This window comes from Ostrea edulis, chromosome 1 (genome assembly GCF_947568905.1).
Source record: "Ostrea edulis chromosome 1, xbOstEdul1.1, whole genome shotgun sequence".
NCBI lineage: Eukaryota > Metazoa > Mollusca > Bivalvia > Ostreida > Ostreidae > Ostrea > Ostrea edulis.
This window is the reverse complement of record NC_079164.1, coordinates 70,550,158-70,572,049: the sequence shown is the minus strand read 5'-3', so window position 1 is coordinate 70,572,049 and position 21,892 is coordinate 70,550,158. Positions and strand designations below refer to the sequence as shown.

The window sequence follows — 21,892 nt, the reverse complement described above, 5'->3', positions numbered from 1 at the left end:
GCATAATATTGTCTTTCTTTGCTTATCTGGACCATAACCTCTCAAAAATAAAGTGTTCCTAATGTCAAGATATTTCAATATCTGTATATAGTAAAAACTGTTTCATCCAACACCTGTGCAATCCATGTCACTGGACATTCCATCCCGTATTTTCATTCTCAATTTCATATTTTCAATATATCTGTGCTGTTTATTCTGACAAAGTGTGCATTCCAACAAAATATTTGTCTCCTAGTGCCTGTCAGAATATACAGGTTTCACTGTATATCGATATTTTATTCAGGAAAGCTAAGATAGGAAATCAGGTCATAAACCCTGTAAACATCCATTCCATTGTTACATGTATCATGCAGAAGGTATACACATATGATAGGAAGAGGTACATATTTTGCAAATTCAAAATTTAAAACAAACTGAAGATAAAAAATTACAGATATAAAAAGAAAAGAAAATATCATACTATACAGACAAAAAAGACAGTAATCTATATATGGCTTGTGTTTTGTGGTCATGGCATTTTCAAATGATTAAGATCATGACATCATTTGCATGTTTAAAGAGATCTGAATGCTAGTAGTTTAATTAATCAAAGCACTTACTTTAATATTCATGTATATTACTCTGTGATTACCATAATTAAAAAGATTGTAAGCATTTGATTAAGATTAGTTAATAGGTGGGTTTTTTGTTTTGTTTCTTACAGTACACTATTCCAAAGTCTTCTGGATGGTGCATAATTATCTATATATATGAAGTTGTGTACATATTGAGAATCAATATATTTGTAGATGTTCTTAGTTATTATTTTGAATAGACATTGTCTAAGGCTCAATAATTTCATTGAAATTACGAAACTTTTCTGAAATCAACATGAAAACGTATGACTTCAACACATTACATGACCATTCCTCATAATAAATTAAAGACTAGACTTTTTGACATTATAGACAGTTGCTTGAACTTGCTTCTTCAATAAAAATGGAAAAAGAAATAGTTGTACCTAGTGATCAGTCATTCAAAAAATTACTTTGTTAAACTACACTCTGATTCTATGCACAAGTACTCTGAAGTTGATATTAAAAAGATGCTGGAATTCCACAATGACAATATCTTCTTAGTCTTTGGTGATCAGGTCTTCCAACAGTCTATTGGAATTCCCATGGGCACGAATTGTGCTCCTTTATAGCTGAGCTGTTTTTATATTCTCATGAATCAGAATTTATTCAAAACCTTGTACATGAGAAGAAAAAATCTCTAGATGTGACCTTCAACATGACATTTAGATATATCAATATTATATCTAGTAATGATAATCATTTTCATTCATATGTTGATTCAATATATTCCAGTGAACTCGAAATAAAAGACACCACAGAGTCTTTCACATCTGCTTTGTACTTAGATATTCTATTAAACATAAATGCTAATAGCAAACTAGCAACTCAACTTTATGGCAAATGGGATGATTTAAGCTTCTCTGTTGTCAACTTCCCATATTTATGTAGCAATATTCCATTATCACCTGCATATGGTGTTTATATATCCTAATTGATTCCATACATGAGAGCATGTTCAGCATATGATCAGTTTTTAAATCGAGGCAAGTTGTTGACAAATAAATTGATGTTACAGAGGTAAAGTCAGCATTTTACTAATTGTATGGTTGTAACAATGATCTAATTTGCAAATGCAGCCTGTCATTAGGTTGAATGCCATCTGACGTGTTTCATACCAATATTGTAAGTTTACGTACTGATTTTGACTATGCATAACTCAATTTACCAAATTAAGATGCGATGTAAATTCTTCTATCAGTCATCCAAAAAATTAATTTGTTAAACAACACTCTGATTCCATGCACAAATACTCTGAAGTTAAATAAAAGTAAAAAGAAATATGCAAAATGCGCATCTGGTGCATCAAAATTGGTACCGTATAAGTTTTACATGCTAGAGTTCCTTATTTGAGAATATCTTCGTGGTCTTTGGTGATCAGGTCTTCCAACAGTCTGTTGGAGTTCCCATGGGCACGAATTGTGCTCCTTTGTTAGCTGACCTGTTTTTATATTCTTATGAAGCAGAATTTATTCTTCTTCAAAAACTTCTACTAAGAAGAAAAAAAATTCTTGCTGTGGCCTTCAATTCAACATTTAGATATATCAACGACGTATTATCTATTAACAATAATAATTTTCATTCATATATCCATGTGAACTCGAAATAAAGGACACCACAGAGTCGTCCACTTCTGCTTCATACTTCGATATTTTATTGGAAATAAATATTAACGGCAAACTAACAACTCAACTTTATGACAAATAGGATGATTTCAGCTCCTATATTATGTAGCAATATTCCATTATCACCTGCATATGGTGTTTATATCTCTCAACTGATTCGATACGCAAGAACTTGTTCTGCGTATGAACAGTTTTTAAATCGAAGCAGGCTACTGACAAACAAGTTCATGTTACAAGGGTTTTGAAAAACAGTCTCATTTAAAGTCAGCATTTTGCAAATACTGTGGTCGTTATAATGATCTAATTTGCCTATACAACCTATCATTGGGTCAAATGCCGTCTTACTTGTTTCATACCGATTGTTAGGCCGTTCTTGTCACACTGATTTTGACTACGGTAATTCGGTTTACCTGATCAAGACATAGGGCTCACGGCAGGTGTGACAGGTCGACAGGGGATGCTTACTCCTCCTAGGCACCTGACCCCACCTCTGGTATATCCAAGGGTCCGTATTTGTCCACCTCTATATTTTGTATTGCGTATAGGAGTTGTGAGATTTATCATTGTTCGTTATCTTCGCCTTTCATTGATTGACTGATTTTATGTCCCGTTGAGAATATTTCACTCATGTTGGGACGCCATCGGCTGTAGGTGAAGTAGACCTATGCTTAGCGCTCAGGGCCGTTGCAGTGAGAGTTATTTATCGTGACAATGTCTACCGCGACACGGGGCCTCCGTTTTTTAAGGTCATATCCGGAAGACCCGTGATTCTCACTTCTAAATGCCGAGCGTTTGGCTATGGAATAATCGCTACCTATTTTAACGTCTTGGGTTTGACGTGGTCATGGAACGGGTGAGGCTCGAACTCGATCACGACCTCCCGGTTACGAAGTGAACGCTCTACATCTGAGCTACTGCGACCAGTATGTTGCATTATACGACGCATTGAACGAATCAGGTTATGCAGAAATGCCTGGGGAATGTTCTGCCATATGCGCAATAACTAACGACGCAAAGCGTCCAGTGTTAACGTAGCAGGTGGTTTGGGTCTTCAAATGACGTAGGTCACGTTGTTCCATTTCATACCCAACATGTAGGCGATAAATCAAGTGATATCGCAGGTCAGGGTAGCACATCCATGTTTTGCTGCTGTAAATAGTCAATAACAACACTTGCGGTGTGTGGTCGTGTGTTGTCCTGCTGCAGAGTGACGTTACGCTGGTTGTTGTGAATGAATGGAATGACGTGCTGACGTACAATCCCATCACGGTACGCCACTTAGATTGTCCTCCACTATCACAAAAGGTTCCTTCTGTGTGTGGACTCAAAACTTCAACAGTCTCGATTGAAGTCAGCATTTCGCAAATTCTATGGTCGTTATAACGATCAAGTTCGTCTATACAACCTCGCATTGGGTCAAATGATGTCTGACGTGTTTCATACCGATTGTTAAGCCGTTCTTGGCACACTGATTTTGACTGCGGATAACTCCGTTTACCTGATCAGGATATAGGGCTCACGGCGGGTGTGACCGGTCAACAGGGGGTGCTTACTCCTCCTAGGCACCTGATCCCACCTCTGGTGTGTCCAGGGGTCCGTGTTTGCCCAACTATCTATTTTGTATTCCTTATAGGAGTTATGAGATTGATCACTGTTCGTTATACTCACCTTGCATATTACAGTGTTAAAATGAATTCCAAACTGTTTTGCCACATTGCTTTCAGACATCCCAACTTCCAGCATTCCAAGAGCATATTCAATCATTTAAGGCATCTCTCAATGATGAAACGGAAAATCCATGTTTTGTTGCAGTTTTCGGCGATAAGAGGCAATGAATGCAGTCATGTCATACATGGTTTTTAAGTTGAATGATTGTACAATACAACGGTAGTAAATACATTTACATAGCATATTCCCTGGAAGCTCAACAGGCCGACATTCTCAGGGGGTGCCATTCTGTGTCATTTGAAGCTAGGTACCTTGTGTTGTTATTAGTATACAGAGGTCATAAGTCATTTACAGAAACAAGTGCCTGTGCATACAACATATTTAGGTCAATTCATTCCTTAAATAGTTGATGATATCTTTATAATACTCATCATGTCTTAAAATATTTTCAAGCATAGACATATAACAGATTATTATTATTATATGTCTATGTTTGAAGGTATCATCAATTCGTTTGATGTGCGCAATGTGTCAATATTGATATCTCTTCAAATATTGATAATATTTAAATAGCATTATTATTCTGTCCAAGTTATATTTTAGTGCGCTCTATAACTGATCGAGTCATATTTACTGCACACATCTATTTCCTAGGTATAAAATGAAAAGTGCAAAACATTAGCAGAAATTTGTTTACTTTAGTAACTATTAATTTTGGTCCGAGGCGGGATAGGTACATTTTTATATTTTATTCCGGGTAGTATCCCTATGTCTGCTTTAGAATTTAGTATTACTTTTATCCAATCAGATTGGGTTTTACAGGCTTGTTGTGGCTCATGGGAAAATGAACCCGGAATCAGGTACGTTTGTTTATAACTTAGTTTGCTATTGTTTAATTCATATATCATGAATTATTTTCTACACTACTTAAAGCACTATGTTGTTTTTTATTTCATTGATTCGTGAACATTGCTGTTACTTGGGTTAGTCTGTGGTATCTTTATTCTGTGATGTAAATAGAGGAAATTCAGACTGTACGCGTTCGTAGCCAATAGTAGGTTTGTTTTGAGATTTTAAAAAAAAACACATCACAAAATGAGTTGTCATTGAGTGCATATGTCTCTGATCCAGATATGTGCATTCGAACACCTAGTCATAGCGTAGAACCACAGTCAGACTATGTACATAACATGTTGATGTTATTGTTTAGCATGGCCATACAAGTGCAGCTGAATTCAAAATCTGGTGCAGTAATATAGGCTATATTCTATCGTTACAGACGTGATTTTACGATATAATTCTTATTCATCTAGAGTCTAGTTATAGCCAAATTTATTTTGAAATAACAGTACATCGTTTATTTAATAATGAACAATCTTTATTTTAAAGTCGAACATATATGATAAACAATAAACAATTAAACATTAGCTATATACTAAGCTATTTTACCATCTTGCATGGATTTTGATGTGAGGGGGTCATTTTGTGAGAGGAAACTGGAGTACCTGGAGGAAACCCAAGTGTCCTAGGACAATATACCCTCTCACATACAACCACTGCCGATCACGGGGATTGAACTCGAATCACAGTGGTGAGAAGCAAAAGCTATAACCACTATACCCGGACACCCTTAAATATTGCAACATGATAGTGGGTTTTTTCCCCTGTACTTTGGGACTTGGGTCCTTGTACATGTAATTGGGGAAAAATAGTGACACAACAAGGAATTTGGGAAATTCAACTTTTGGGAAATTTCGTAATTTCCATGCAACATATTTTGTAGGATATCTGCTAGATATGTATCACAAACAAAATGATTTATAAAAGTGTCTTTATATAACAATAATGTTTCATAGCTTAATGTATTGCTGGAGCTACCATTAGAACAAGAGCAGCCACATTTATATTAGAGCTGAAACAATTCACCGAAGTATCGATACTGTTCAATATAAACGCTCGATTCAATGTTCAATTCATTGCCTCGATTCAATGTTCGATATGTTTATTACAAACGGGTTCAGTAAATTACATCAGGCTGAGCATGTACTTTTTATTTTTACCTGCATGAGGGACAAAATAGCATCAAATAATGTTCAGACTGTTGTTTACCTTGAGTCAGACTGTCTGTCAGATGAAAATGATAATGCACTTTATCAGTTTGAACTACAGAGCCAACAGGCATCTTACCGTTTGGCAGTTTGGAAATATTTTGCTTTTGAAACTATGATTGTGAATCTTGATACTTTAATTTTTCTTCAGTGTTATTATTGGTTTCTTCTGTAAATTGAAAGTATTGAATCATGACATAAGTATTGCAATACGTATTGTGAAGGGGGCATATTGTTTCAGCCCTAATATTATATATATATATATATGAGTGGGTATAGAAAATTCCTGTCCCCATGGAAGTGGAATCAACTGCATGCATTTTATTAATTCAAAGGGTTGAATTGAAACTACGGTATTTTACAACTGGAAGTGCAATTACAAATAGACAAATGCATCTAAGTCTACTTAACCTATGAATGGTGGTGGTGGGTTTGGACACACACACACCTTTTTCCTATGTACATGTGTGTGTCTATGACATAGCCTCTATCAATAGAATTAAAATATATTTGATTTGAAATAAACAGCGAAAATTTGTAATGTACTGAAAATAACACAATTGGATTAAAAAAAAAAAAAAAACACATCGGGAATCACTATGTAATTTTAGATAGGTGATTATCCGGAAAGATATCAAATAATCCCCATTCAGTGTAGCAAAGACTTCAATTAAACACAATAATCAAATTTTTCAGCTTTCATTTAATATCGTAAATAAATATCATTCTACATCTTTAACCCCTCTTTACTTATTGTTGTAATAATACACTGAAATCAAACCTAGAATTAATCAAGTTGATCACAATCATTCGATGTCAAAACTCAAAAACTTTCGTAGACAAATATAAAATCATGAATTTGATTGATTTTCATCCTAGTCACTATTTTATAAGTTGTGTGCATCAATGCCATGCTAAATTCACTGTTCAACTCCAAATTTAGATCCGCCACTGGTTCAGGTATTCTGATGTCAAAATGTAGACCTTGGTATCATGCACTTATGTCACAGTATATCCAGGCCTAATGCAACACTCTACATTGTGTAGGAGACGGCTAGACTAGGATAAAATTGAGATATAAATCTATGTAAGTTTGTAATCTATAATCAAGAAGATGTGACTTTGCGAGATCGTTGGCATTTTTCATGAGGGACTTCTGGGATTGTAACAAATTTTTTTTTTTTTATGAATGTGCAGTTTCAGCTCGCACTTTTTCACACGCTTTTGTCATTACAATAAAGCTCGCAGTATGAACCAGTGCTTTGCACTAGCATGCTGCACTCATTGTAAAAAGAGTGATTACTATATTATCATTATGAAGGTTTTGGTAAAAAAGAAAATAATGAGAAATATATAGATAGACAAACCATATGATTTTACTTACGGTTACTGATTTAATGAACCTTGCAGAAATGAAAAAGGAGAGAGCTTATTTCATTTTGCAAATTACCCGTGAATTGTGATATTTGATGATTGATGACAAATCAAGAGACATTAAAGAATCGGTTCACGGTGAGAAATATTCGCAATGATTAAGTTCTCGCTATTCTAGCGAAAATTTCTGGCTCGCAAAAAAAAAGTTGGTTTGTAGTATTGCAAATTTCTTTTCTCCTGTAAGGCTGTAGACCCATCTTTCCATTATCTGCCCTATGACATCTAAGAATGTAAGACTCAAATGTAGATGCTAAGCCTAATCCTAGATAGGTTTTGATGCCGCATCCATTTTCTCTTCAATATCGTTGTAATTGTCTGTCCAGCTCATCCTATACAGTTGTTTTATTGGATTGCACTTGAAGTAGCAACCACCACCCATTTTTAAAAAATTACCCAAAACAATAAAAATCAGGTGTAATTACCAATTTTGAGTATGCTGATTTCAAATTTGGATTCCTTTTACTCCAATTTCTTATAGAAAATGAGGTATAGTGTCTCAAACACCCCTACCGTCAGGTTGCCAAAAACGGAAAATGTTTCATTTCGCATCAAAAAGTGACCCAACTTTATTTCTTGAAACACCATTACCCAAAACAATAAAAAGCAGGTGTAATTACCAATTTTGAGTATGCTGAATCTAATTCTGAATTCCTTTTACTCCACTTCCTTACAGAAAATGAGGTATAGTGCCTTAAACACCCCTACCGTCAGGTTGTCAAAAATTGAAAATGTTCCATTTCACATTAAAAAGTGACCTGAAAGTTATTTCTTGAAATAAGGCATACAGCAGAATAGGAAAACAATTAATACTAAATTGTTCCATGAACATTCTTAGTTGTTTTGGAAAGAATATATCTCACCTCTGGGGGGGGGGGGGGGGGGGGGGGGGGGACTGAGTGGTATCAGAATCTATTATTTATTTATTTTTATTTTTTCAAAATTCAGAAATTTAAAAACTGCATGATCAGATTTTTTTGTAACACTAATAATTAATGTCCCTTTATTGCGATGACTGTTCAAGTACAAACCATGATATTTAAAAAAAAAAATGAAATGAAATGATAGATAAATAAATAAAATATTTGTAAGTTACTTTATTTATCTGTAAGTAAGTCACTCATTAAGTGTAACTAGTGGCAGTGCAACTTGCAAGTGAAAATTGCATCATCTGTAGCTTATGACCCCATTTGCCTTGCCTTGTAATTAATATTGTTGAAAATTTGGCAAATAACCCCCCAGTCCATACCCCACTTTTCTTTAAACGTTAAAAATCCAGCTACTTCAGTGAGGAAGAAATGTCACTACCATATTTCGAATTTCCTCTAGACTATATCAAATTAAATACCGCACTGCTATCAGTCACAGATTGACACTGGTAGGGGTATGGGGACCTGGTCTGTGAGTGTGATGGAAAAGATTCTGATGAAAATAAAGATTCACTCATCATTCAGAAATGTATAAACATTGTATTATTGTATACCACCGGTACGTTGTGAGTACGTTAATAATGTGAGTTATCTTTCCTTGGATATCTAAATCAATCAAATACTATATGAACACGGGCAATTATCGTCCATGTTTGACCTCGATATAATTTATTCATGCATAAAATGTATTAATATGTCACTCTTTGTTGCGTATTTCACCGTTAAGTAAATGTTTACATATACTCGCTCTGCTTAATCGCTTCAATCTCAAAGGGATTTTCTGGAATATGCCTAATCAAGTGAGATACGCTAAATATAGCTATTTTAGATCCGAACGATCAACTTCGCATCATTCGTAGGCTCTAGGTTTATCCATACTAGCCCGTAAAAAATAGGGTGGAACCTCGTCCCACTTTTCCTGTAGAAATAAAAATAGAACATGACGCGCCATGCACCTAGCGAGCGTGGTTGTTGCTAGCACTTGGGTGAACCAAAATTGAGTCAATTTCACTTAATTGTTGTTCAAGAATGCTTTTTTTTTTCAAGTGTTAAATTGATGCATGTAAAATGCCATTTCAGTATTAATATTGAAAGATTCCATCATGTATCTGAAATTAATATCTTGTATTCTATTAATTGAAATTGAGTCAAATCTTCACAGATTCTGAACATAAAATTCCAAAAATGTCAATACTCCCATTAAAATCTCCACAAGTCTACAGTAGACCAACAGTGACATACAAGGAAATGTCAAATGTAACAAGAACACAAAACAGAGATGAATGACACCATATTCAAATTCATAATGTACCATGATACATGTGATCATCAAGAGATGTATGTATAAAACATAGAGAAGCAATATGCCAGTTTTGAGATAATATATGTAGCTCTTCTGTGTGGGAGGTGCATTTTGTGTAACTTTGAATGCATATGTGGGACAGAGTGGACCTACAGTCAGTGACTTACTTAGTCCTCTTCGTGCTTGTCAGCACATAAGGCCGTCACCAGAGACTTCCATGTTGGTCTGTCTTTCGCCCATTTCTGGACCTGTCCCCAACTCCAGTTGTTATCTTTCATTTCTTTCTCCACCGATCTTCTCCAGGTCTCTCTTGGTCTTCCTCTCTTTCTCTTGCCAGTTGGTGACCATTTCAAAGCAACCCTTGGGATGGAATTTGGGTACATTCTGCATACATGTCCTATCCACAGCCATTTTCTCTTTCTGATCGTCTGGGATAGAGGAGTGGTGTTTGTCCTTTTGTACAGTTCGTCATTTGAGATGGTGTTAGGCCAGAAGATGCGCAATATTCTGCGGACACATCGGGTCTGAAATACATCCAGCTTGTTGGAAATAGACTTGGTTACTTTCCAAGATTCAGCACCATATAGTAGGACCCCAAGCACGTTGCTCTTGAAGATCTTAATTTTGGTGTTGGTGCTAAACTTTGTTGACCTCCAGATGTTCCGCAGAGCAGCATACGCTCCTGTGGCTTTAGAAATGCGAGCTTGTACATCTGCCTCTGAATCCCCATCAGTGGTGATCTTACTTCCTAGGTATGGGAAGTTGGTGACATCTTCAATGTTTGTGCCATTTAAGGAGATTGGTTCCTCTGATATGGTATTGACCTTCATGATCTTGGTTTTGGAGGTGTTTATATGAAGGCCAATTGTTTCAGCTGTTTTTGCGAGCTGGGTGGTTTTTTCTTGCATGTCTCGATGACGGTGAGATAACACAGTCAGTGAGGAAAACCATAAAATGTATTATAAGTGGCTTTTCTTTAAATATGTAAATCGAAATGTAGGATATACAAAATACTATCAAAAGAAATGTTTTACTGAAACAATGTCATATTTGCAAGTGCAGTAGTTAGGGCCATATGGACCCTGGATATCGACCTGGATAGCTTTGTGGTTGGAGCACCTGTCTGGTGGTGCGGGGGTCCTTGATTCGATTCCCGGTCCAGCCATATATTTTTCCATTAACCACCTCTGCACTGCAGGTTGTCCTGCCAGGGGCAAAAACAATCTGGGGTGTATGTCTTCTAGGACGAAGACAATTTAAGAAGGGAGGAATGTAGCGGTCAGACGGGTTTGATTGTCAATAACCAGATAGCTCAGCTGGTAGAACACCTGACTAGAGATTCAGGGGGCCCAGGTTCAAATCCCAATCTGGTCTGTGGCATTTTTTCCTTCTCTGTTAAAAAGTAAAAGTCTAGATATGAGTAGATACATATGAGCATCGAAATAACGCAATATGATAAGAATTCCATGTAATACTACATGTATTTAATTACTTCCTCAATAAGTTATCATTTCCTTAGTTTATGTATCAGCCAAATTCAGGTGATGAAACTGTATGAGAAGCTTACTAAGCTTATTCACTTATGCAGTGATGAATATTTGTCCCATTCCCGCATGCAAACAAATTGTTTCGCGCCTTTCTGTGTACGAGAATTCACTCGGACGTATCTGGAAACTTGCGTATTGCCAGGTAATATTTTCTCCAAAGAAATTTGTTGACGGATATGAAGCGAGACAGCAGCAGTAGCAGTGGTCCCAGCAGTGAAGAATGTTGCAGCTCATCTCCTTTTAGCTGAAGTCTCACTAGAGATGTCAATACTTAGACTGACAAATTAATTAAAACGTGTGTGTATTCATTAAATGCAGAATGCAATTTCTATTGTACAACAAAGACAGCCTTTGTACAGGCAATATTAGCGTGTATGCACATGTATTATCAAAACTGATTCATATTAATGTTGTTTTGGGAGTGAATGTTAACTTTAAAAAGTCCATGTATCTGATCAATGTGTCCATTTTCTGTAGGTTGTATTAATATTTATTAACTTCTGATCTGTCAGAGTCTGAGTGGAACCTTCTGATTAACTACCAACTCCCACTTATATATCCTTAGTGGAGGTACCTGACTTTCTTCCTGATAAGCTGTGTAGATCAGGGTGTATTGGCATTTTATGGAGGAATTTATAACCCCTCCCCACAACTAAGGAATGATCTAAAGTAAACACTGTCTGTACAGTCCTATAAATGGAGAATTTTAAAATTCTCACTGTTACATCGATTTTTGTCAAACTTCAGTAACATTAATGAATCTGTTGTATTTATTTTTTTTTCAAAATAAGGTAAAGGAGTAGGTGTGGCACAAACAGATCTTGTATTGCATAATTTGAAAATATGCGAGGAGGGTAATATGTGAGATTGTAGGTGGTTATTCATTGATAACAAATGTATGGGTTTAAAAACTTTAAGGTGTTGCCTTAGTCAATGTTTGGCATATTTATTGTAATGACAAGACTATACACCCCTGTAAGAGAATGGGGTTATTTTGATACAATAAATGATTTCGGACTATATGCTAAAAATGGAGTTACTGAATTTAAAACAGAAATAGAGAAAAAATATCCTGAAAGTGATTTCATTTAAATCATTGAAATCACTACCCAATGGATGTTATTTGACCCTAGAGGCTAGGGTAAACGTACATTATCTGTTCAAAGTTATAGATGCGAACTCGTTCCCATTGAAGGGTGACACTCCCAAAATATTGTTCATTTCTTGTTATTTTCACTTTACCATCAAGGTGACATTTCCTTTCATATATATTCCATTATAACATTCCATCTTCCCTAGCTGCAGAACTGTAGCTCTGTCAGAAAATGTCGGGACAAATTAGATCAGATCTGTCCCAATATTTTCTCACAGAGCCACAGTTTAGCAAAGTAGTCACCCACTTTCTCTCAAAGTATTGTAAAAGAAAAAAAAATCTCATATGTGTATAATTGCTCAGTGATAAGCTGTGACTAATAGTAAAGTTTCTGAGGGTCATAAGATTCATTAATGACATGGAGACTCGTAATATTTTCCTTCTAGAGCTGTATTTATTATTACATCACTTGTGTAGGATTTGAAAATTGATGATAAACTTAAGCAATAAAGCCTTTCATGTGTAAATTTTGTTGTGTTTTTACTGACAAATTGGAATAAGAGAGGTATTTTTGTCAGTAGTCTAAAGTGTTTGCAGCACAAGCCCAGCAGGAACAGGCCGGGTGTCAATCTAATTATAGATTAGCACTGCACATGCACATCTTGCTGACAGAGGGCCACAGCCACTGAGAGTAGCCACTCATCCAGTAATGATTCATCACAGATAGATTCTGAGTGGAGCAGTGTCTGACTTTCACTACCCCTCTGTAGAAGCAGTTTCCCCTGGGATTTAGTACATTACGTTATGTGAATTAATTCCTGTGTGTGCCCGTTTGACTGTGACTTCAGCAGTATGTGTCTATTTGATTGATGAACTGAAAGAAATTGATATATATATATATATACACACATATATATATACCTGTGTTTGATAAGGAGGGAAGACCGTTATTGAACAGGTAGTTGCACTGGGCAGGGTGTGCCCATGTTACTCAGCAACATTATAGGGCGAGGAAATTTAAATGCCTGAACAGTTCTTGGAAGATTGAAGACAGCCTGACACTGTAAGTTTCCTTTTCATTAATATTTAGATTATATTTGTAAAACTCTGGTTTCTTGTAAATTGTTTTATTTAATTGTTTTACAAGAAACTGTAGAAAGAAATATTATTAAATATTTAATATGGATTGATTATGTGTATTGCTTAGAGCTATTTTGGTACGAGTGTGTATATTGATTTCTATAGAGGAGTGGGTAGACATAACTGCGTCTGTCAGATGCCAGTTCAGCCTTTGGTGTATCTTATTTGTTGCCAAATCTGATGCACATCTCTAATCTGACATTGCTTTCTGTACAGTATAAATTGGATTGTGTTGTTTACATGCTTGTCCAGATTGTAACATTTGCTGCATTTCTTTTGTGAGCACAGGTACTGGTTTTCTGTCAGAGTGGTTTAAGTTAGTGAATAACCGTTTTTGGTGGTTAGTAAGGAAGAATGAAATATGTAGAAATTTGCATTGTGGTACTTTGGTTGGGTGGGTGGGGTGCCTGTCTGTGTGTGTGCACATAAAGTACTAATCTAAGACTAGTGTGTGTATTAAGCCTTCCTGAGATTGATTGTTTGGTTTTATTTATAGTTACACTACACATCTGTGTTACACTGGCTTAGAAGTGTTCTTTAATTGCCTGACCAGCTGCTGTATTTAAACAAAGAAAGCTAAAGCTTCATAACATGGGGCTCTGGTTCTAGACAATTAATTGATTTTTCACTGCCTTTAGATACATGGAAAATGTGCTTGTTGTGTCTGATTCTGGTCAGAAGAGGTCACAACAGACTACTTCTCCACTCATTTCATTGCTTACTGATAAAAAACGCTGTAATCCATCAAGGGAAGGAAGGCTTGTTTACCTTTGTGTTGATGTTGCTACTTTATCTTGGGTTTATTTCCCAACAGCTATGTTTTTATTTGTAAAACCATAAACAAATAGGTAGACAGTTTAACTAAGCAGTTAATGTTTTCTATCCACGGGAGATCTTAAAACATAAACTGTGTATAACCTCCATTAAAACACTGATATGACTCAAACGTTACACCTTCAGATTAATCTCATTAAGATAAAGTCAAACCAAAGTAAGTGGTTCTCATCTGGTCAAGATGAAAATAGCTGTTTTAAATTAGGTGTATATCTAATAGGGGTCTTATACTTTCACGTGTGTGGGTACATGCATAGTGCTATCAGAAAATGTTGAACATTCACACGTGTGTGCTCTTATTATACCTCACATCTGTTAGAAGAAAAATGAAAGTGTGGGAATTATCATATGTGGCACTTGGCTTCCTGTGTTAGGTGGATGGAGTTACATATTTTATTTGGGAATACCAGTCTTGTGCTTGGAGTGAAGCTTTAATTACTCAAACTCGGGGGTTCTTGAGATTTACTAGCTGGCCATTTGTGTGTTGTGTACATTATTGCAGCAACAGTTCATCAGATTCTTGCACAAGTCTGTAGAATAGCCTTGAAAGGGTAGACACAGGTTGAATTTTTTTCAATGACTATGCCCAGCCAGTATAGATGCATAATGGCAATGTGCCATGATTTTATGGAATGTCACCAAATTGCAATGTTTATCTTCAGCAAACTTTCTTATCCTTTGAATGATAAAATGTCCTCGGGAGAAGCTATATTGAGATATAATGAATGCATTCTTTTAGTATGTGGTAGAAGCATTTACTTTTCTTGCTGTAAATTCTTTTTTATTGGCTTTCTTCAGTAACTTTTCACTTGAATAATCACTTAACCCCATTTTCTTCTCTTCTTCAGGTGTAGTTGGTTATCATCTGTTTGTGAATTGGTGACACAGGGCACCAGCTAAGTGCTCTCGGAGATAGATTCTAGGAACTCTTTCCTTCAAGTGATATTTTTTTGAAAAACTAGTGAATTTGTGCAAAAAAAATTGCGGTCATCAAGGAGTTCATTTCATCATGAATGGGCAATCAAATTCCATGCCCTCCAATCACGTAGAACTATATGTGAAGGCCGGCAAAGATGGAGAAAGTTATGGCGCAAATGTCTTCTGCCAGAGGTTTTACATGATTCTGGATATCAAAGCTAAACATGGAACTCTGACTTACGATGTCATTACCATCAACATGGCCAGGCCACCCGCAGAATTCAAACGATTGGCGAATCGCCTTCCTGTTCTGAAACACAATGATGAAATTCTGGTGGATAATGATGAGATTCTGCAGTATATTGATGAACATTTCCCCTATCCCTCACTCAAGTATGATAACATGATTGCACACAGTGTGTGCTTAGATGTTTTCGCAAAATTTTCCTATTACATTAAGCAGGTGAGCCATGGGCCAGAGGCCCTCTTGAAAGAGCTGCAGGCCATCAATGACTATTTGGAAACCAGTCCATATAAGTTCACATGCAGAGACGAGCCGTGTCACCTTGATTGCCTGATGTTGCCAAAACTGCAACATATTCGAGTAGCTGCAAAAGCATTCAAAGATTTTGAAATCCCAGAGGATATGGTAGGGCTTTGGCAATTCCTGAAAAGAGCATATGAAAATGATACTTTCCGAAAAACCTGTCCATCGGATCAGGAAATTGTACATGAATGGGAGTCGAAGGCTGGGATTCCACCACTCTCTGAATCCAAGAAGAAAATCTATACAATGGATGGATACGTTGAGCCCCAGTTTTCCATGACTGTTCCAGAACTGCCCTCAACAAATGGACAGTGATTGATATCTACCACCATTCTTTTTGGACATGTTAATGCTTTTAAAATGTTTTCACAATCATGCTGTATTCATAATATGATTTATATCGGTACATGTTTTTTTATTTCGTATACAAGAAATGTAAAATTTAATTACATGAAATGATAATGGTGTAACCTTGAAAATGAATCAACTGAATCTGAATCATTTGAAATCACTGGACAGCCGTGCACCAGGCCCATGATTAATAAGGACGGGGTTTTTAGGAGATGTAAATGGTTTGTTTGACTAGGATGGTTGGAATTCTGGTTGACATTAGTGAGCTTGATTAGATAACATCTGCCCTCTGGGGTGGATTTTGACATTTTGCACTTGTTGCCAGCAAATGTCAAGGGAAGTAATTACTTTCTGATGTAAATTCAATTTGAAGGAAAAACTATGTCCTGTTTTTGTGAGGGTATCAAGATGTGCGTGGAACTTTCTTCATTGGTGGTACATGATGTCCATGTATCCACTATACACATACCAGTGCTTGCATTTTAAGAATGTTCAGTAATATCAAATCAATAGTTTGCGTATGATTGAGAATTTGTGTGTTACATATATATATATATATATGTTGCTGATGATTGTGCTACTTTGTCCAACTGCATTTAAACATAAAATACTTCTGTTCATGTGATCCATAGAAATATGATATGAATCATTATTACAGTCAATGAATTATTTCAATGTTTAAATTCATTTTAACTCATTTAAAGCAATTGTGCATATGTTCTGAAGTTTGTGAGTTGAATCTGAGGTGTGTTATTTGTTTTTTTATTGGATTTACACAATACATGTAGCAATATTCTAGTCTAATACCGAAATATTTGAAAGCAGTCTTGCCATTTATTTTATCTAAGTTTTATTTGAAAGAATATTTACAATATATTTTTCACCAATATTTTATTGTCATATATATTATCTTATTTTTTGTATTCTGTTGCTTTTATTTCATTTGTTTTATTTTACAGTCAAACACGGTTATAGTTAAACCCCCCCCCCCACCCCCCCCCCCCCCCCCCACCCCCAGTACATATATTTGATATCTTGGAAAATAAAATCTTAGTGAAAGTTACATGCATACTTGGGTATTCGGTATAACTGTGTTTGCTGTAATCAACTTGCATTGTAAACATGATGACTTGAATACCGGTAGTTATTTAGTTGTGTATTAGTTTTAGTAGATCTAAGTCGTGTTTTTAGTTTTCATGTGTAAGACTACAAGTTAGCTGATGTAGAAGAACTAAGAGTGGTTTTGAGTATTAATATTTCCAAACATTTGGAAGATCTTGATAATTTTTGGAAAAGAACCATCAACTGCATGTTAATTGAAAAGTCATCAGAGTGTCTTAAATCATAAAATGTTAAATTTTAGTTTGCGTATTTGTTGGTAAGGTGATTATTATAAATGCAAAATAATAGAAACTCAAATATTAATACTTTTGATTAAGAAATAGCTTGTACTATTCTCAAAATTACTCTTTTTTAACTTTTAGTCTTGTACATGACATGTGAGAATATTACATATTAAATATGATTTAGTTGTGCATATACCATTAAATAATCAATCCTACTGCCCCTTATATATCTTAAACTTTGTTTTTGTGTTGAGCTTTCTTTGGTTTATGATAAACAAAATGCATTTCCACAAAGAATCAATGTTTGTCAATCATTTCACCTTTATCACCCAGTTTACCTTCAATCTGGTTATGTTGCAAAATTTATCTTGTTCGGTTTTGTTTGTGTGTTTGTTTGTTTTTTGTCATCGCAATAAAATCCTGTGCGTGTGTCATGACTATTTGAGCTGATAGACTGCTTCAAAACAGGAATACTGTATATGCAACTTGATAAGCTCTATGAAACACTCTTATACTTCAGTATTGCCAAGATAAGTCTGTACCTCGTTATAAATTATCAACTCTGTAAAAATCTCAACGGTGATTTAGAATTGTTTGCCACACATGTACAATGTTGCTGAATTGTATGTTTCAATATAGTGTTGTCCTGTATAGCACTGTATACAGTGTCAGCCAAAAGTCTCTACAAACAGCTTTGCTAAGCAGTTCAACACTTGCGTTTTGTATGTACATTTATAATGTTTATGTCCAATAAAGTGCAAAGACTACAACGTCTGTTGTTTCAGTTTTGTTCTTCATACATATTAGCAGTTTAAATATATGTTTACCAATTAAGCATGGTAAAGACGAAAACCGAATTTTTAAAAACGGGGTATATTACAAAATATGAAGATAAGGAATCAATGCCTTGTGTGATATGTTATGAGAGATACAAAATAAATGAAAGAACTTTGCTTTTATATTCAGTTTACAAACTATTCGGACAATATTGACGTTACTAAAATTGAGGTATTAAATGAAAGATAACAAACAATAGTAATCTTGTATTATGGAAGAAGGAAATAGAGATTGTTATTTTTCTAATATCCTTTATATTAGAAGATTTGGCAAGTGTGCATCCTTTGGTGGTGAGGACCTGGAATCTGGAATTTGGCCAGATAATTTTTTACATACATACATTTTTAAGCTGAACGAAACTAGGCTTGCCATTAAAAAATACTGTGATTCGTGTGTACGGGGGGGGGGGGGGATAAGATTCTTCAAGGAGTCTCCATGCAGCTAAATACGGTATTGTACGAGTTTATGTTGTCTGTGGTAGTCAGTATTTACTGTTCAGAAGATGATTTACGTGTCAGAAATAGAAATATGTGTCTGTCAGAAATGCCAGTGTTATCGCAGTTTAAGACTGAAACCATATCGGAAGCCGCCAATGTATTGGCATCCTAGATCTGCACGTAAAGTAATTATATTTCTCAATGACCTATCCTCTGTATCCGTTAGACAGTAATTACAGATCACGTGACTCTCAAGACAATGATATTAATAATGAACACTGACATTTAATCTACTGTCATTCGCCTCGTTCCATTAAAGAGAGAAACACTATGTTTGAAAGTAAGTGTAATATACCAATTTCTAGGGATTAAATAAGAATATAAGGGCTAATTTGGATTAAGCGCAACTGGTCTTGTCTAGAAATCGTATTATTATTATATATATTCATAAGTGTATGGGTACATCACTTCACAATTGCCAGGAGTCCTTAGTTCGCTCTTGGCCACGGGGCGAAGTGGACTCGAAATCGAAGACATGGTGAAAATCCACCAACCCTTGGAAAAGAGAAAAGTTTGAACAGGGATATATATGTCAATCAGAGTAGATAACATATATTTTTTGTTTTTTCAGATGATACAGGTCATTCTGGTGGGGTCGCTGGGACTTCCGGTATGACTCCCAGCACGATCTCTGCTGCCACGCCCACTCAGGACAGAACGGCCGGTTTTCCCCTCACAGACTTTGTACAACAACTGGAGGATTATGTCCCCACAGTACGTGTTAAATGGACATGTATCTTGGCAGTGCATTTACATGATCTTGTTCTTTCTATAGATGTTTTATATACCGATATATTTTTTTCTCCAGATACCAGATTCTGTAACTGCATTTTACCTGAACCGTGCAGGTTTTGAAGCCTCGGATCCGCGTGTGTAAGTTTGTAGTCAAGAGTTATCATTCTTTGCTGCTGATGTACTAAAATATTAATCTATGAGTTTTAAAAACTTGTATTTATTCAATTACAGAACACGACTCATTTCAATAGCAGCCCAGAAGTTTATTTCCGATATTGCCAATGATGCCCTACAGCACTGTAAAATGAAGGGATCCGTTCAGTCGAAGAATAAAGGAAAGGTATGATTAGATTTGTGGTCGGGATATCTACAATGTATTTCCTCTAGATTTTCAATGTCATAGTAAGATATCAATCATTTGTTGTTAATTTCAGGATAAGAAACTAACGTTGTCAATGGACGATCTGACCCCAGCTTTAGCAGAATACGGCATCAACGTCAAAAAGCCAGCATACTTCATATGAATACTCTTGAGATATTGTGATGAATAATTTATAGATAATAGAGACATTTTTCATTTCAGTTCATTTTCATATAATAATCAGTAATCATGTTTCAAAGGTTATACTCATAATTTGTATGCAGCCCAACATATCAAGATTTCATGAAATAAAATCTGGGTTGTTTGCTTTTCAGTCCTGTAATATCCATTTCTGCCTTAATCATCATTATATGATTGAATAATGATCGGAAGAGATCAAATGAATTAGAAATGATACGTTATATTCGCTTCCACGTATCTTCGAGGTGAATATAACGTGTTATTTTTTCAAGACCTGACCAAAAATAGATTGGGAATTCCTAAATTGATACAATTGGTTTTATTATATGATTGAATAATTCCTAGCTCTCTAATTGGCTGAGATCCAACAATGTAGAAATCATACTACGTTATGTTTACCTGCACGTGACCTTCCAGGTGAACATAAGGAATTATTTTTTTCCACATAGGACCAAAAATAGGTCGTTGAAACTTACAATTAAAGCAAAGAACAATCTTGAAGGGTTTTTTAATCATATAATAAAACAATTATTGCTGTTTTTGAGGTCAATACGATGATTTAGCCACCTTTGAAGTACAATATTCACCTCACCTTTCGGGCTCGGTGAATATTGTACTCCTCAGGTGTCTAAATCATCGTATTGACCTCAAAAACAGCAATAATTGTATAATGTCGAATGGAAGCTCGCATCTCACTTTCTACTAAGTCTTGCACTCTTGCTGTAAATAAAGATGGTTTATCAGGCATCGTTTCGTAAGCTCTAGTTCCAGATTGTGATTATTTTAATTATTCAGTCATATAATAAAATGATTATTGATATTTTTGAGGTCGATACAATGATTTAGCCACCAATATTAGAAAAACCACCAGACCCGGAGGACTTGCACTATAAGGTGATTTGCATAAAATATCTAGCTGCAGAACCGTAGCTCTCGAGGGAAGTTGGATCAATGTGGAAAGCCACAGCTAACAAATTTCCGATGGAAAGGTTTCCTGAAATTTGCGGGAAATGGTTAATGGTGTATTTTACTGTACACTGACTGGATTTGAGGACAACCCTAAAACCAAACTGTTCACAAACGTTTCATTACATGTGAAACAAACTCGCGTTATAACGTAGACAAATGTAAGTTTCAACTCTACCACTATGCTGATTTCAGTTTTCACCAAAAACTGAAGGTCCCTCAGTGATCATCATTCACGTGATAGTTGCCTATCTCCCAATACTTATATACATGTATTTACTTATCTTTTGTTATTAACGAGCCTATGCTGTTTTTAATGTATTTTATTTCCTAGAAAAGTGCTGTCTTAAACAAGTTGGAATACGAAATATGAATTTGAAGGATGAATGTCTACTTGTTTGTATTATGGGCGATGATTCCTGAATTGATATTGCAATACGCATTATATACTGCGATGAGTGGAAACTTGTGGCTCTCCGAGAAATCGCCCCCAACGTAAAATAATGAAGTCCATATCATTCCGAGTTAACCGGAATTTGCTGTTCCCTTCAATCGGGCTTGATATCAACTCGTTATACGGATATTCTCGAACATGCTGAGTTTACGACGTCACCGGTCCATCGATAATTGGACCGGCTAATATTCATGCGAGAGTCTGAATTCTAGAACACTCTAGGTCTTCTCTAAAGAGAATAACTCTAGGTCATGAGTCATTTTGCTGATAAAGGTATGTTAAGGACATCTGTGTTCTACTCAATTCAAACAAACCTCTAGTTACAGACATTCCCCATCATGTTGCCGCACCGTCGGAATCTAAATTTTTCATAAAAGAACTCATTAG

The 21,892-nt window shown here is 35.7% G+C and overlaps 2 protein-coding genes across 7 annotated transcripts; both read left to right on the top strand.

Annotated features, from left to right (window-relative positions):
• The first annotated feature begins 4,647 nt into the window (after positions 1 to 4,647).
• On the top strand, positions 4,648 to 20,218 carry LOC125683314 (transcription initiation factor TFIID subunit 10-like). Of its 4 annotated transcripts, none has more exons than XM_048924350.2 (5): positions 4,648 to 4,767; positions 19,360 to 19,502; positions 19,597 to 19,661; positions 19,755 to 19,863; positions 19,958 to 20,218. In XM_048924350.2, the coding sequence occupies exons 1-5, from the start codon at positions 4,752 to 4,754 to the stop codon at positions 20,045 to 20,047; spliced, it is 423 nt and encodes a 140-aa protein (XP_048780307.1). In that variant the 5' UTR covers positions 4,648 to 4,751; the 3' UTR covers positions 20,048 to 20,218. The 4 variants fall into 4 exon arrangements, with proteins under 4 accessions (XP_048780307.1, XP_056014851.1, XP_048780327.1 ...); XM_056158876.1 differs by lacking the exon at positions 4,648 to 4,767 and adding an exon at positions 7,084 to 7,102; XM_048924370.2 differs by lacking the exon at positions 4,648 to 4,767 and adding an exon at positions 18,640 to 18,741.
• Positions 13,243 to 18,224, top strand: LOC125683298 (chloride intracellular channel protein 2-like). Of its 3 annotated transcripts, none has more exons than XM_048924325.2 (2): positions 13,243 to 13,381; positions 15,141 to 18,224. In XM_048924325.2, the coding sequence occupies exon 2, from the start codon at positions 15,302 to 15,304 to the stop codon at positions 16,070 to 16,072; it is 771 nt and encodes a 256-aa protein (XP_048780282.1). In that variant the 5' UTR covers positions 13,243 to 13,381; positions 15,141 to 15,301; the 3' UTR covers positions 16,073 to 18,224. The 3 variants fall into 3 exon arrangements, with proteins under 3 accessions (XP_048780282.1, XP_048780291.1, XP_048780295.1); XM_048924334.2 differs by lacking the exon at positions 13,243 to 13,381 and adding an exon at positions 13,573 to 13,746; XM_048924338.2 differs by lacking the exon at positions 13,243 to 13,381 and adding an exon at positions 14,653 to 14,843.
• Positions 20,219 to 21,892: the final 1,674 nt, after the last annotated feature.